The sequence below is a fragment of the Pseudophryne corroboree genome, chromosome 11 (assembly GCF_028390025.1).
Source record: "Pseudophryne corroboree isolate aPseCor3 chromosome 11, aPseCor3.hap2, whole genome shotgun sequence".
In the NCBI taxonomy this organism is placed as follows: domain Eukaryota; kingdom Metazoa; phylum Chordata; class Amphibia; order Anura; family Myobatrachidae; genus Pseudophryne; species Pseudophryne corroboree.
Window position 1 is genome coordinate 95,385,662 of NC_086454.1, and position 15,184 is coordinate 95,400,845.

General features: G+C 47.3%; 1 protein-coding gene across 1 annotated transcript in view; it reads left to right on the plus strand.

The window, feature by feature from the left end:
* The window catches only part of PSMC3 (proteasome 26S subunit, ATPase 3), a 48,167-nt gene that overhangs the window by 552 nt on the left and 32,431 nt on the right, over positions 1-15,184 (plus strand). Inside the window, exons 2-3 of the mRNA XM_063944588.1 lie at positions 2,434-2,517; positions 4,676-4,801. Coding sequence (XP_063800658.1) covers positions 2,434-2,517; positions 4,676-4,801 — 210 coding nt within the window. The remainder of the gene's footprint in view (positions 1-2,433; positions 2,518-4,675; positions 4,802-15,184) is intronic.

Below are 15,184 nucleotides of genomic sequence, written 5' to 3' on the forward strand. Positions count from 1 at the left end.
GGGGGTGATATCTGTGGGGATCTGCAGAACATTGCCAGGTGACTGTATATCTTACTTTATAATGTGACAGTCAAAGTATATTCCACGTTCAGAAACTTATTGGCCGGTATAGTTTGCCTCCATGACGCCCCCATGGAATGTCATGTGAGATACACATAAGGCGATATGTAATTTTGAGGCAAATTGGAACAACATGTCAACCACCCCCATGTGTACACTACCCGGCCTTAGGGTGGCAGCATATCGCTTAGTGCTTCTGTTGCCACATTGAGGTGTGAGCTCAGAGTATCAGATGTCCTTACCTAGTGTGATAGAAAGAAGTTGCAGATTGTATCTGCCCCAGTGTGGATGACTTGTGTATGCTGCATGATAAGAGGGTAAAGTTGTAGTATCATGTGAAGAACAAATAGAACTAGGGCAGCTGTCCGGATAAATGATGAGACCAGGATGTATGAGGGTGTACAGGTCAGATAGGACTGCACGGCTTGTTCATGTGATGCCTGGATGAAGAGCTTTGGGCTAGCAACGCACCTGTCCTGCCTGCGACACATGCTTGTCCCAAAGGGAGTTTCTTAATGTCCTGTTTCAACCTAGCCTCAGTGCTGCTGCAATGTTGCATTTCCTCTCCCATTGCTGCTGTTGTAGCGTCCTACTATTCTAATCCCCACAGATGGCCCAGTGTTCCATACAAAATCCAGTGTGTGTGTGTGGTTTGTAGCAGACTGTCTGGAGCTCGGGAGTTTTGTGGCACCTTACAGGCGGGTTGCAGTTATGTGACCGCCGGTCACAATTCCGGCCCCTAAATCCCGTCCACTAACAATCCCGATGGTCGGCATGCCGACCACCAGGGACTATTCCTTGTTGTGGGTGTCTACCCCTAGAGTGGGAAAAGAACCCGTGGCGAGCGCAGCAAGTCCACAAGGGGCTTTTTGCGCTCGCCCCCACCGGCATTCCGCGGCCAGGACGCCGGCATCTGTATACTGACCGGCAGTCTCCTGATCGCCGGTCACGCTTACCCAACCCTTACAGACAGTGATTGCTGTATGTTCTATATATGCCTTGTTAAAAAAAAAATTTAAGGTGAGTATAGCAATGATGCCTGTTCATCTGTTTTATTTTTTTATTTTAAATATGTTTTGTATTCAGTTGTTCTCAAACTTGGTCCTTTAAAGCAGTGGTTCTCAACCTCGGTCCTCAAGTACCCCCAACAGTTCATGTTTTTCAGGTCACCTAGCAGTTGACCAGGTGTATTTATTACTCACTGACACATTTAAAAGACCCACAAATTATTTCACTTGCAGTCCTGTGAGGAAAACATGAACTGTTGGGAGTACTTGAGGTCAGAGGTTGAGAACCACTGCTTTAAAGCATCCTAACGGGAGACTACAATTGTACGCTGTAGATTTGAAGAACCCTGCAGTGCACGTTTTTTTTTCCCCCCAGAAGCCGTAGGGTTTTGCTATTCAATTAAGGGGTCTGGGACTCGGGGTCGACAACAAAAAGGTCGACGCCAATTGGTCAACATGGACAAAAGGTCGACGTGGACAAAAGGTCGACAGGAACAAGGTCGACATGGAAAAAGGTCGACATGAGTTTTTTTTTAATGTTTTTTTGGTGTCGTTTTCTTCGTAGAGTGACCGGGAACCCCAATTAGTGCACCACGTTCGCTCGCCATGCTTCGGGCATGGTGCCTTCGCTCGGCACAGATTACCGTTCCAATCGTAGTCCACGTGGATCGTTAAGTATGAAAAGGTTCGAAAAAAGAAAAAAAAACATAAAAAACTCATGTCGACCTTTTTCCATGTCGACCTTGTTCCTGTCGACCTGTTGTTCATGTCAACCCAAGGTGTGTCGACCAATTGGCGTCGACCTTTTTGTTGTCGACCTGGAGTCCGGATACCCAATTAAAGGAGAGAAAATGAGACGCAGTGGCGTAATTACTGATAGTAATGATGGCAGTTGGTGTAAAATGAGTGGGTGGCACGGCTTTCTGCCTGCAGGTGCATGGACCCACGCATAAGCCCTGCAGAGTTTCGCATTGGTATAAGGCAGTAAAGCTGGCTTCTGCAGCTGTCCCACTTTGCAGGTAACCTGTGCTCGAGTATGGATATCCTTAAAACCTGGATTGTTAAAAGGCCTTGAGGTCCAAGTTTGGGAACCAGTGGCTCAATCCTGATTTTGTGCCTATAACCAATCATATCAAGGCTAGGTAGGCTAACTATCCCTAATTTACCTTACACATAATTACGATCTCACCCTCTAGTCATTCTTGAGTTGAATTATGTTACTCTGTTCCTGCATGTAACTTGTTATAGTAACTCTTGCAACAAATTAAGATTATTAGAATGAAACTTCTTGAAAGATAGTTTGTTTTTAAAAGTGAGACCACTTTGTACTTGGTGTTTTGTTTACCCTTGGGCTATCATTAAACAGCAGGATGGGGTAGGACAAGAAGTCCTGAAGATGTCCACAGAAGAGATCATCCAAAGGACCCGACTCCTGGACAGTGAAATAAAGGTGAGAGCTGTTCTGCACGCTGCCTTTCCAGTGTTCTTCCTGTCACTGACACGTTTGTGCGCAGTTGTATTCCAGGGCTACTCCAAATAGATATAGGAATACATGTGTGTAATACCGGGTAAACACTAAGTGATATATCCTTCAGATGCGGATTGGAATGATATCATATGTGCATAATATAGTGTATACCCCTGATTGCGTGTGTGTGGCTGTCGTTCATTGCATCTTGAAATCTGATGTTGCTACAAGTGAGATGGAACCATGAAATGAATGACTGCATGCCGTTATATGCTTGCTATAACAATGCATCATGCCGTCATACAGTGTGTACGCGACACGATGTGTCGTTGCATTGCATCACACCGTCACTGGGACACACATTGTTCCAGTGTGTAACCAGCTTTAATTTTAGGCCCCTACTACATATAGTAGCCATGCTCATCTTACTGCAGTCAGCAGCTGGCGATCGCTCCATTGATTCCTAAAGGAATAAATGAAGCGATCGCCCGGGTGCGAATAGTTGCAGCCTAGCACGCCATGCAGCATGCTGAATCGCAGTAAGATGAACATGGCTACATATGTAGTTACTTTTTGGAAGAATAGAGACTGTTGTCTTGGAGTTGTTATATACTCCACAGTCTGAAATACCATACAACTATTATTTAGAATGATTGTTTCTCTTGTTGCATTAGCAGAAAAGACTAATAAACCTATTATGTATAGGTTGTATTTATGTATATATTGGGGTCGATTCAATTCTCCGACAATTGAATAGCGCTGGGAATTAGCTCCCGGTGCTAGTCAATACAGCACCAAGTGACAATTGTCGGGAATTCTTCTCTCACCCCCGGGGGATGCGAGAGGAAATCCGACAAAAGTGCGGCCGGCGCAAGGCTAATTCTGTCTGGAATCAGCATCGCGCCGGGGAGTTAATTCGGAGAATGCCTGTTCTCCCGACAATTCAACCTGCTAAGTCCGCGAGAACGGGCCATCGCCGACTTAACTTGAGCTGAATTGAATAGCGACAGGAGCTAACTCCCGGCGCTATTCAACTGTTGCTGAATTGAATCGACCCCATAGACTAGTTAACTGTTCTTTTGTTCCTACATCTAATTTGTTTGCATCACTCTGCAAAACTTTGTGGCGCCTCTTCTAAATAAATGCTAATAATTATAATAAACCAAAATGCAAGTTGTAACATGTACAAGATCTAGTAACATATCCAAATCTGGTTGGGTACAGGTGACCGGCTGTCAGCATACAGACGCTGGGATCCCGGCTGACGGGGGCTATTGCAACAAAGCCACTTGCTGGCATGCTGCGGGCTCAGTGTCCGCTGCGCTCGCCATAGGTTTTTATTGCCACTCTGTGGTTGTCGTAGGCACCCATGAATGGGAATAGTTCTGGTCCCCCTGCCGGCATTATGGCAGCCAGGATCCCGGCGTCAGTATGCTGACCTCCAGGATCATAACTACATCCCTCCAAATCTTCATCATCTCCCTAAATAAAATCATATAGTTCTAATTGTGGAGGAAGACCTCTTACTGTCCAGTAATCCCATTGGAGTACCCTGTAGCCAGTCTCTTCTCTAGCCTGAAATAGCTGATGTAGAACAATAACCTATATAGCAAATGCTCGTGCCTTGTGAAATATCTCAAGTTCTGTCCAGGTTTGGAATCTGTGAATGTTTTAATAACTTCTTTATATAAGGCAACTTATGTTTTAGGTATGGTGGACCATATAACTGTAGTCTTTGTCTGAATCCATATAATTAAATATCTACCCTCAAGATAGACACAGTGGGGTCGATTCAATTCTCTGACGGTTGACTAGCGATGGGGATTAGCTCCCGGTGCTATTCAATACAGCGCCAAATGACACTCAATTGTCGGGAATTCTTCTCTCACCCCCGGGGGATGTGAGAGGAAATCTGACAAAAGTGCTGCCGTGCGGCTGGCGCAAGGCTGATTCTGTCGGGAAAATGCCCGTTCTCCCAACAAATCAACCTGTTAAGTCCAGGAGAACGGGCATTCGCCAACTTAACATGAGCTGAATTGAATAGCGACGGGAGCTTATTCCCAGCGCTATTCAACTGTCGGAGAATTGAGTCGACCCCAATGTTACAACTGTTAAGGCATGTCTTCGTTTTGTGCTGCAGATCATGAAGAGTGAGGTTCTACGGGTGACACACGAGCTACAGGCAATGAAAGATAAAATCAAGGAAAACAGTGAGAAAATCAAAGTGAATAAAACCCTACCCTACCTGGTTTCCAACGTCATAGAGGTAAGATGTGCTGAGCTTTTCACCAATTCCGCCTCAAATTAGTTGGTGCCATACAAGAAAGGAAACCGCTGGGGTTTGTGCTTATACCTTAATATAATGTGAATTAGCAAAACTTGAAGGTTTAAGTTTGAATGATGACGAGTCTTTATAAAGCCAATAGGGGAATTGCTTTGGATGTTTTAAGAATACGCAGTATATTCTGTTTCGCTGCAGAATAATATCGTGTTGCTTTACAGACCATCTTGCACAGTAAGAGATTGGCATTAATTTTCTCTATCGTCCTAGTGGATGCTGGGGTTCCTGAAAGGACCATGGGGAATAGCGGCTCCGCAGGAGACAGGGCACAAAAAGTAAAGCTTTAGGATCAGGTGGTGTGCACTGGCTCCTCCCCCCATGACCCTCCTCCAAGCCAGTTAGATTTTTGTGCCCGGCCGAGAAGGGTGCAATCTAGGTGGCTCTCCTAAAGAGCTGCTTAGGAAAGTTTAGCTTAGGTTTTTTATTTTACAGTGAGTCCTGCTGGCAACAGGATCACTGCAACGAGGGACTTAGGGGAGAAGAAGTGAACTCACCTGCGTGCAGGATGGATTGGCTTCTTGGCTACTGGACATCAGCTCCAGAGGGACGATCACAGGTACAGCCTGGATGGTCACCGGAGCCTTGCCGCCGGCCCCCTTGCAGATGCTGAAGTAAGAAGAGGTCCAGAATCGGCGGCAGAAGACTCCTCAGTCTTCTAAAGGTAGCGCACAGCACTGCAGCTGTGCGCCATTTTCCTCTCAGCACACTTCACACGGCAGTCACTGAGGGTGCAGGGCGCTGGGAGGGGGGCGCCCTGGGAGGCAAATGAATACCTATTTTGGCTAAAAATACCTCACATATAGCCTCCGGAGGCTATATGGAGATATTTAACCCCTGCCAGAATCCGTTAAGAGCGGGAGACGAGGCCGCCGAAAAAGGGGCGGGGCCTATCTCCTCAGCACACAGCGCCATTTTCCCTCACAGAAAGGCTGGAGGGAAGGCTCCCAGGCTCTCCCCTGCACTGCACTACAGAAACAGGGTTAAAACAGAGAGGGGGGGCACTAATTTGGCGATATGCTTATATATATATTAAGATGCTATAAGGGAAAACACTTATATAAGGTTGTCCCTATATAATTATAGCGTTTTTGGTGTGTGCTGGCAAACTCTCCCTCTGTCTCTCCAAAGGGCTAGTGGGTCCTGTCCTCTATCAGAGCATTCCCTGTGTGTGTGCTGTGTGTCGGTACGTGTGTGTCGACAGGTAGGAGGACGATGTTGGTGAGGAGACGGAGCAATTGCCTGTAATGGTGATGTCACTCTCTAGGGAGTCGACACCGGAATGGATGGCTTATTTAGGAAATTACGTGATAATGTCAACACGCTGCAAGGTCGGTTGACGACATGAGACGGCCGACAAACAATTAGTACGGTCCAGACGTCTCAAAAACACCGTCAAGGGTTTTAAAACGCCCGTTTACTTTAGTCGGTCGACACAGACACAGACAGGGACACTGAATCCAGTGTCGACGGTGAATAAACAAACGTATTCCTTATTAGGGCCACACGTTAAAGGCAATGAAGGAGGTGTTACGTATTTCTGATACTTCAAGTACCACAAAAGAGGGTATTATGTGGGATGTGAAAAAACTACCATAGTTTCTCTATCGTCCTAAGTGGATGCTGGGGTTCCTGAAAGGACCATGGGGAATAGCGGCTCCGCAGGAGACAGGGCACAAAAAAGTAAAGCTTTTACCAGATCAGGTGGTGTGCACTGGCTCCTCCCCCTATGACCCTCCTCCAGACTCCAGTTAGATTTTGTGCCCGAACGAGAAGGGTGCAATCTAGGTGGCTCTCCTAAAGAGCTGCTTAGAGAAAGTTTAGCTTAGGTTTTTTACTTTACAGTGAGTCCTGCTGGCAACAGGATCACTGCAACGAGGGACTTAGGGGAGAAGTAGTGAACTCACCTGCGTGCAGAGTGGATTTGCTGCTTGGCTACTGGACACTAGCTCCAGAGGGACGATCACAGGTACAGCCTGGATGGTCACCGGAGCCGCGCCGCCGGCCCCCTTGCAGACGCTGAAGAGAGAAGAGGTCCAAAATCGGCGGCTGAAGACTCCTGAGTCTTCATAAAGGTAGCGCACAGCACTGCAGCTGTGCGCCATTTTCCTCTCAGCACACTTCACACAACAGTCACTGAGGGTGCAGAGCGCTGGGGGGGGCGCTCTGAGAGGCAAATAAAAACCTTATTAGAGGCAAAAAATACCTCACATATAGCCCACAGAGGCTATATGGAGATATTTAACCCCTGCCTAACTTCAAAAATAGCGGGAGACGAGCCCGCCGTAAAAGGGGCGGGGCCTATCTCCTCAGCACACAGCGCCATTTTCTCTCACAGAAAAGCTGGAGAGAAGGCTCCCAGGCTCTCCCCTGCACTGCACTACAGAAACAGGGTTAAAACAGAGAGGGGGGGCACTGATTTTGGCGATATTGTATATATATAAAAGATGCTATAAGGGAGAAACACTTATATAAGGTTGTCCCTATATAATTATAGCGTTTTTGGTGTGTGCTGGCAGACTCTCCCTCTGTCTCCCCAAAGGGCTAGTGGGTCCTGTCCTCTGTCAGAGCATTCCCGGTGTGTGTGCTGTGTGTCGGTACGTGTGTGTCGACATGTATGAGGACGATGTTGGTGAGGAGGCGGAGAAATTGCCTGTAATGGTGATGTCACTCTCTAGGGAGTCGACACCGGAATGGATGGCTTATTTAGAGAATTACGTGAGAATGTCAACACGCTGCAAGGTCGGTTGACGACATGAGACGGCCGACAATCTATTAGGACCGGTCCAGGCGTCTCAGAAACACCGTCAGGGGTTTTAAAAACGCCCATTTACCTCAGTCGGTCGACACAGACACAGACACGGACACTGAATACAGTGTCGACGGTGAATAAACAAACGTATTTCTCATTAGGGCCACACGTTAAGGGCAATGAAGGAGGTGTTACGTGTTTCTGATACTACAAGTACCACAAGAAAGGGTATTATGTGGGAGTGGAAAAAACTACCTGTAGTTTTTCCTGAATCAGATAAAATAAAATGAAGTGTGTGATGATGCGTAGGGTTACCCCGATAGCAAATATTGGCGTTATACCCTTTCCCGCCAGAAATTAGGGTACGTTGGGAAACACCCCTTAGGGTGATAAGGCGCTCACACGCTTATCAAGTGGCGTTACCGTCTCCAGATACGGCCGCCCTCAAGGAGCCAGCTGATAGGAAGCTGAAAAAATATCCTAAAAAGTATATACACACATACGGTGGTTATACTGCGACCAGCGATCGCCATCAGCCTGGAGATGCAGTGCTGGGTTGGCTTGGTCGGATTCCCTGACTGAAAATATTTTATTCATGTAGAGCATTTAATAGGATGCATTCTATATATATATGTATGTGAGATGCACAGAGGGATATTTGCTCTCTGGCATCAAGATAAGTGCGTTGTCCATATCTCCCAGAAGATGTCAGGGACACGACAGTGGTCAGGTGATACAGATCCCATACGGCAGATGGAAGTATTGCTGTATAAAGGGAAGGAGTTATTTGGGGGTCGGTCCATCGGACCTGGGGACCACAGCAACAGCTGGGAAAACCTTTTTTACCCCAAGTTACATCTCAGCTAAAAAAGACACCGTCTTTTCAGCCTCAATCTTTCCTTTCCCATGAGGGCATGCAGGCAAAAGGCCAGTCATATCTGCCCAGACATAGAGGTAAGGGAAGTAGACTGCAGCAGGCAGCCCTTTCCCAGGAAAAGAAGCCCTCCACCGCGTCTGCCAAGTCCTCAGCATGACGCTGGGGCCGTGCAAGCGGACTCAAGGTGGGGGGGTAGTCTCAAGAGTCTCAGGGCGCAGTGGGATCACTCGCAAGTTGACCCCTAGATCGTACGAGTATTATCCCAGGGGTAAAGATTGGAGAGTCGAGACATCTTCTCCTCGCAGGTTCCTGAAGTCTGCTTTACCAACGGCTCCCTCCGACAGGGAGGCAGCATTGGAAACAATTCACAAGCTGTATATCCAGCAGGTGATAATCAAAGTACCCCTCCTACGACAAGGAAAAGGGTATTATTTTTCCACACTATATTGTGGTACTGAAGCCAGACGGCTTGGTGACACATAGTCTAAATCTAAAATGTTTTGAACACTTACATAAAAGGTTCAAATCGAGATAAAGTCACTCAGAGCAGTGATAGCGAACCGGAAAAAAGGGGACTATATGGTGTCCCTGGACATCAAGGATTACCTCCATGTCCAAATTTTGTCCTTCTCATCAAGGGTACCTCTGGTTCGTGGTACAGAACTGTCAATATCAGTTTCAGACGATGCCGTTTGAATTATCCACGGCACCCCGGGCCTTTTTACCAAGGTAATGGCCGAAAAGATGTTTCTTCAAAGAAAAAAGGCATCTAAATTATCCCTTACTTGCACGACCTAAAAAGGGCAAGTTCCAGAGAACAGTTGGAGGTCGGAAGAGCACTATCTAAAGTAGTTCTTCGACGGCACGACTGGATTCTAAATATTCCAAGAATCGCAGCTGTTTTCCGACGATACGTCTGCTGTTCCTAGGGATGATTCTGGACACGGTTCAGAAAAAGGTTTTTCTTCCCGAGGAAAAAGCCAAGGAGTTATCCGACCTGTCAGGAACCTCCTAAAACCAGGAAAGGTGTCTGTACATCAATGCACAAGAGTCCTGGGAAAAATGGTGGCTTTTTACGAAGCAATTCCATTCGGCAGATTCCATGCAAGAATTTTCCAAAGGGATCTGTTGGACAAATGGTCAGGGTCGCATCCTCAGATGCACCTGCGAATAACCCGGTCGCCAAGGACAAGGGTATATCTTCTGTGGTGGTTGCAAAAGGCTCATCTATTGGAGGGCCGCAGATTCGGCATACAGGATTTGATCCTGGTGACCACGGACGCCAGCCTGAGAGGTTGGGGAGCAGTCACACAAGGAAGAAACTTCCAGGGGGTATGGACGAACCTGGAAAAGTCTCTTCACATAAACATTCTGGTACTAAGAGCAATCTAAAATGCTCTAAGCCAGGCGGAACCACTCCTGCAAGGAAAACCGGTGTTGATTCAGTCGGACAACATCACGGCGGTCGCCCATGTAAACAGACAGGGCGGCACAAGAAGCAGGAGTGCAATGGCAGAAGCTGCCAAGATTCTTCGCTGGGCGGAGAATCACGTAATAGCACTGTCAGCAGTGTTCTTCCCGGGCGTGGACAACTGGGAAGCAGACTTCCTCAGCAGACACGATATTCACCCGGGAGAGGGGGGTCTTCATCCAGAAGTCTTCCACATGCTAATAAACTGTTGGGAAAGACCAATGGTAGACATGATGGCGTCTCGCCTCAACAAGAAACTGGACAAGTATTGCGCCAGGTCAAGAGATCCACAGGCAATAGCTGTGGACGCACTGGTAACACCTTGGGTGTACAAATCAGTATATGTGTTTCCTCCTCTGCCTCTCATACCAAAGGTATTGAAGATTATACGGTGAGGAGGAGTAAGAACAATACTAGTGGCTCCGGATGGCCAAGAAGGACTTGGTACCCGGAACTTCAAGAGTTGGTCACGGACGACCCGTGCCCTCTACTTCTGAGAAGGGACCTGCTACAACAGGGTCCCTGTCTCTTTCAAGACTTACCGCGGCTGCGTTTGACGGCATGGCGGTTGAACGCCAGATCCTAAAAGGGAAAGGCATTCCAGAAGAAGTCATTCCTACCTTGATTAAGGCAAGGAAGGAAGTCACCGCGAAACATTATCACCGCATTTGGCGAAAATATGTCGCGTGGTGCGAGGATCGGAGTGTTCCGACGGAGGAATTTCAACTGGGTCGTTTCCTACATTTCCTACAATCAGGATTGTCTATGGGTCTCAAATTGAGATCTATTAAGGTTCAAATTTCGGCCCTGTCAATATTCTTCCAAAAAGAATTGGCCTCAGTTCCTGAGGTACAGACTTTTGTTAAAGGAGTACTGCATATACAGCCTCCTGTGGTGCCTCCGGTGGCACCGTGGGATCTAAATGTAGTTTTAGATTTCCTCAAATCCCATTGGTTTGAACCATTGAAAAAGGTGGATTTTAAATATCTCACATGGAAAGTGACTATGTTACTGGCCCTGGCTTCCGCCAGGAGAGTATCTGAATTGGCGGCTTTATCTTATAAAAGCCCTTATCTAATCTTCCATTCGGATAGGGCAGAACTGAGGACTCGTCCGCATTTTCTCCCTAAGGTGGTATCAGCGTTTCACCTGAACCAACCTATTGTGGTGCCTGCGGCCACTGGCGACTTGGAGGACTCCAAGTTGTTGGACGTTGTCAGAGCCTTAAAAATATACATTTCAAGGACGGCTGAAGTCAGAAAATCTGACTCGCTGTTGATACTATATGCACCCAACAAGTTGGGTGCCCCTGCTTCTAAGCAGACGATTGCTCGTTGGATTTGTAACACAATTCAACTTGCTCATTCTGTGGCAGGCCTGCCACAGCCTAAATCTGTTAAGGCCCATTCCACAAGGAAGGTGGGCTCATCTTGGGCGGCTGCCCGAGGGGTCTCGGCATTACAATTCTGTCGAGCAGCTACGTGGTCGGGGGAAAACACGTTTGTAAAATTCTACAAATTTGATACCCTGGCAAAAGAGGACTTGGAATTCTCTCATTCGGTGCTGCAGAGTCATCCGCACTCTCCCGCCCGTTTGGGAGCTTTGGTATAATCCCCATGGTCCTTTCAGGAACCCCAGCATCCACTTAGGACGATAGAGAAAATAAGAATTTACTTACCGATAATTCTATTTCTCGGAGTCCGTAGTGGATGCTGGGCGCCCATCCCAAGTGCGGATTATCTGCAATACTGTACATAGTTATTGTTAACAAATTCGGGTTATATTGTTAAGGAGCCATCTTTAAGAGGCTCTTTCTGTTATCATACTGTTAACTGGGTTTAGATCACAAGTTGTACGGTGTGATTGGTGTGGCTGGTATGAGTCTTACCCGGGATTCAAATTGCCTCCCTTATTGTGTACGCTCGTCCGGGCACAGTACCTAACTGGAGTCTGGAGGAGGGTCATAGGGGGAGGAGCCAGTGCACACCACCTGATCTGGTAAAAGCTTTACTTTTTTGTGCCCTGTCTCCTGCGGAGCCGCTATTCCCCATGGTCCTTTCAGGAACCCCAGCATCCACTACGGACTCCGAGAAATAGAATTATCGGTAAGTAAATTCTTATTTTTTCCTGAATCAGATAAATTAAATAAAGTGTGTGATGATGCGTGGGTTCCCCCCGATAGAAAATTATGGGCGGTATACCCTTTCCCGCCAGAAGTTAGGGCGCGTTGGGAAACACCCTTTAAGGTGGATAAGGCGCTCACACGCTTATCAAAACAAGTGGCGGTACCGTCTATAGATAGGGCCGTCCTCAAGGACCAGCTGACAAGGCTGGAAAATATAATAAAAAGTATATACACACATACTGGTGTTATACTGCGGCCAGCGATCGCCTCAGCCTGGATGTGCAGAGCTAGGGTGGCTTGGTCGGATTCCCTGACTAAAAATATTGATACCCTTGACAGGGACAGTATTTTATTGACTATAGAGCATTTCTATATATGCGAGATGCACAGAGGGATATTTGCACTCTGGCATCATGAATAAACGCGATGTCCATAACTGCCAGAAGATGTTATGGACACGACAGTGGTCAGGTGATGCAGATTCCAAACGGCACAGTATGGCCGTATACAGGAAGAGGACTTGTTTGGGGTCGGTCCATCGGACCTGGTGGTCACGGCAACTGCTGGAAAATCCACCGTTTTTTACCCTAAGTCACATCTCTGCAGAAAAAGACACCGTCTTTTCAGCCTCAGTCCTCTCGTCCCTATAAGAACATATCTGCCCAGGGATAGAGGAAAGGGAAGAAGACTGCAGCAGGCAGCCCATTCCCAGGAACAGAAGCGTTCCACCGCGTCTGACAAGTTCTCAGCATGGCGCTGAGACCGTACAGGACCCCTGGATCCTACAAGTAGTATCCCGGGGGTACAGATGGGAATGTCGAGACGTTTCCCCTTCGCAGGCTCCTGAAGTCTGCTTTACCAAGTCTCCCTCCGACAAGGAGGTAGTATGGGAAAAAATTCACAAGCTGTATTCCCAGCAGGTGATAATTAAATTACCCCTCCTACTACAGAAAAGGGGTATTATTCCACACTATATTGTGGTACTGAAGCCAGAAGGCTAGGTGAGACTTATTCTAAAAATTTTTTTTTGAACACTTACAAAGGTTCAAATTAAGATGAAGTCACTCAGAGCAGTGATAACGAACCAGGAATAAGGGGACTATATAGTGTCCCGGGACATCAGGGATGCTTACCTCTATGTCCCAAATTTGCCCTTCTCACTAAGGGTACCTCAGGTTCGTGGTGCAGAACTGTCACTATCAGTTTCAGACGCTGCCGTTTGGATTGTCCACGGCACCCTGGGGTCTTTACCAAGGTAATGGCCGAATTGATGATTCTTCTTCGAAGAAAAGGCGTCTTAATTATCCCTTACTTGGACGATCTCCTGATAGGGGCATAGTCCAGGGAACAGTTGGAGGTCGGAGTAGCACTATCTCGGATACTGCTACAATCAGCACGGGTGGATTCTAAATATTCCAAAATCGCAGCTGATCCCGACGACACGTCTGCTGTGCCTAGGGATGATTCTGGACACAGTCCAGAAAAAGGTGTTTCTCCCGGAAGAGAAAGCCAGGGAGTTATCCGAGCAAGTCAGGAACCTCCTAAAAACAGTGCATCATTGCACAAGGGTCCTGGTAAAAATGGTGGCTTCCTACGAAGCAATTCCATTCGGCAGATTTCACGTAAGAACTTTTCAGTGGGATCTGCTGGACAAATGGTCCGGATCGCATCTTCAGATGCATCAGCGGATAACCCAATATCCAAGGACAAGGGTGTCTCTCCTGTGGTGGTTATAGAGTGCTCATCTTCTAGAGGGCAGCAGATTCGGCATTCAGGATTGGATGCTGGTAACCACGGAGCCCAGCCTGAGAGGCTGGGGAGCAGTCACACAAGGAAAAAATTTTCAGGGAGTGTGATCAAGTATGGAGACTTTTCTCCACATAAATATACTGGAGCTAAGGGTAAATTTATAATGCTCTAAGCTTAGCAAGACCTCTGCTTCAAGGTCAGCCGGTATTGATCCAGTGGGAAAAACATCACGGCAGTCGCCCACGTAAACAGACAGGGCGACACAAGAAGCAGGAGGGCAATGGCAGAAACTGCAAGGACTTTTCGCTGGGCGGAAAATCATGTGATAACACTGTCAGCAGTTTTTCATCCCGGGAATGGAAACTGGGAAGCAGACTTCCTCAGCACGACCTCCACCCGGGAGAGTGGAAACTTCATTGAGAAGTTTTTTCCACATGATTGTAAACCGTTGGGAAATACCAAAGGTGGACATGATGGCGTCCCGTCTGAACAAAAAACGGGACAGGTATTGCGCCAGGTCAAGAGACCCTCAGGCAATAGATGTGGACGTTCTGGTAACACCGTGGGTGTACCAGTCGGTGTATGTGTTCCCTCCTCTGCTTCTCATACCTAAGGTGCTGAGAATTATAAGACGTAGAGGAGTAAGAACTATACTCATGGCTCCGGATTGGCCAAGAAGGACTTGGTACCCGGAACTTCACGAGATGCTTACAGAGGTCTTATGGCCTCTGCCGCTAAGAAGGGACTTGCTTCAGCAAGTACCATGTCTGTTCCAAGACTTACCGCAGCTGCGTTTGTCGGCATGGCGATGGAAAGCCGGATCCTAAGGGAAAAAAGGCATTCCGGAAGAGGTCATTCCTACCCTGGTCAAAGCCAGAAAGGAGGTGACCGCACAACATTATCACCACGTGTGGCGAAAATATGTTGCGTGGTGTGAGGCCAGGAAGGCCCCACAAAGAAATTTCAACTCGGTCGTTTCCTGCATTTCCTGCAAACAGGAGTGTCTATGGGCCTCAAATTGGGGTCCATTAAGGTTCAAATTCGGCCCTGTAAATTTTCTTCCAGAAAGAATTGGCTTCAGTTCCTGAAGTCCAGAAGTTTGTCAAGGGAGTATTGCATATACAAACCCCTTTTTTGTGCCTCCAGTGGCACTGTGGGATCTCAACGTAGTTCTGGGATTCCTCAAATCACATTGGTTTAAAACCAGTCAAATATGTGGATTTGAAGCATCTCACATAAAAAGTGACCATGCTCTTGGCCCTGGCCTGGACCAGGCGAGTGTCAAATTGGTGGTTTTTTTCTCAAAAAAAAAAAAAAAAAAAAAGCCCATATCTGTT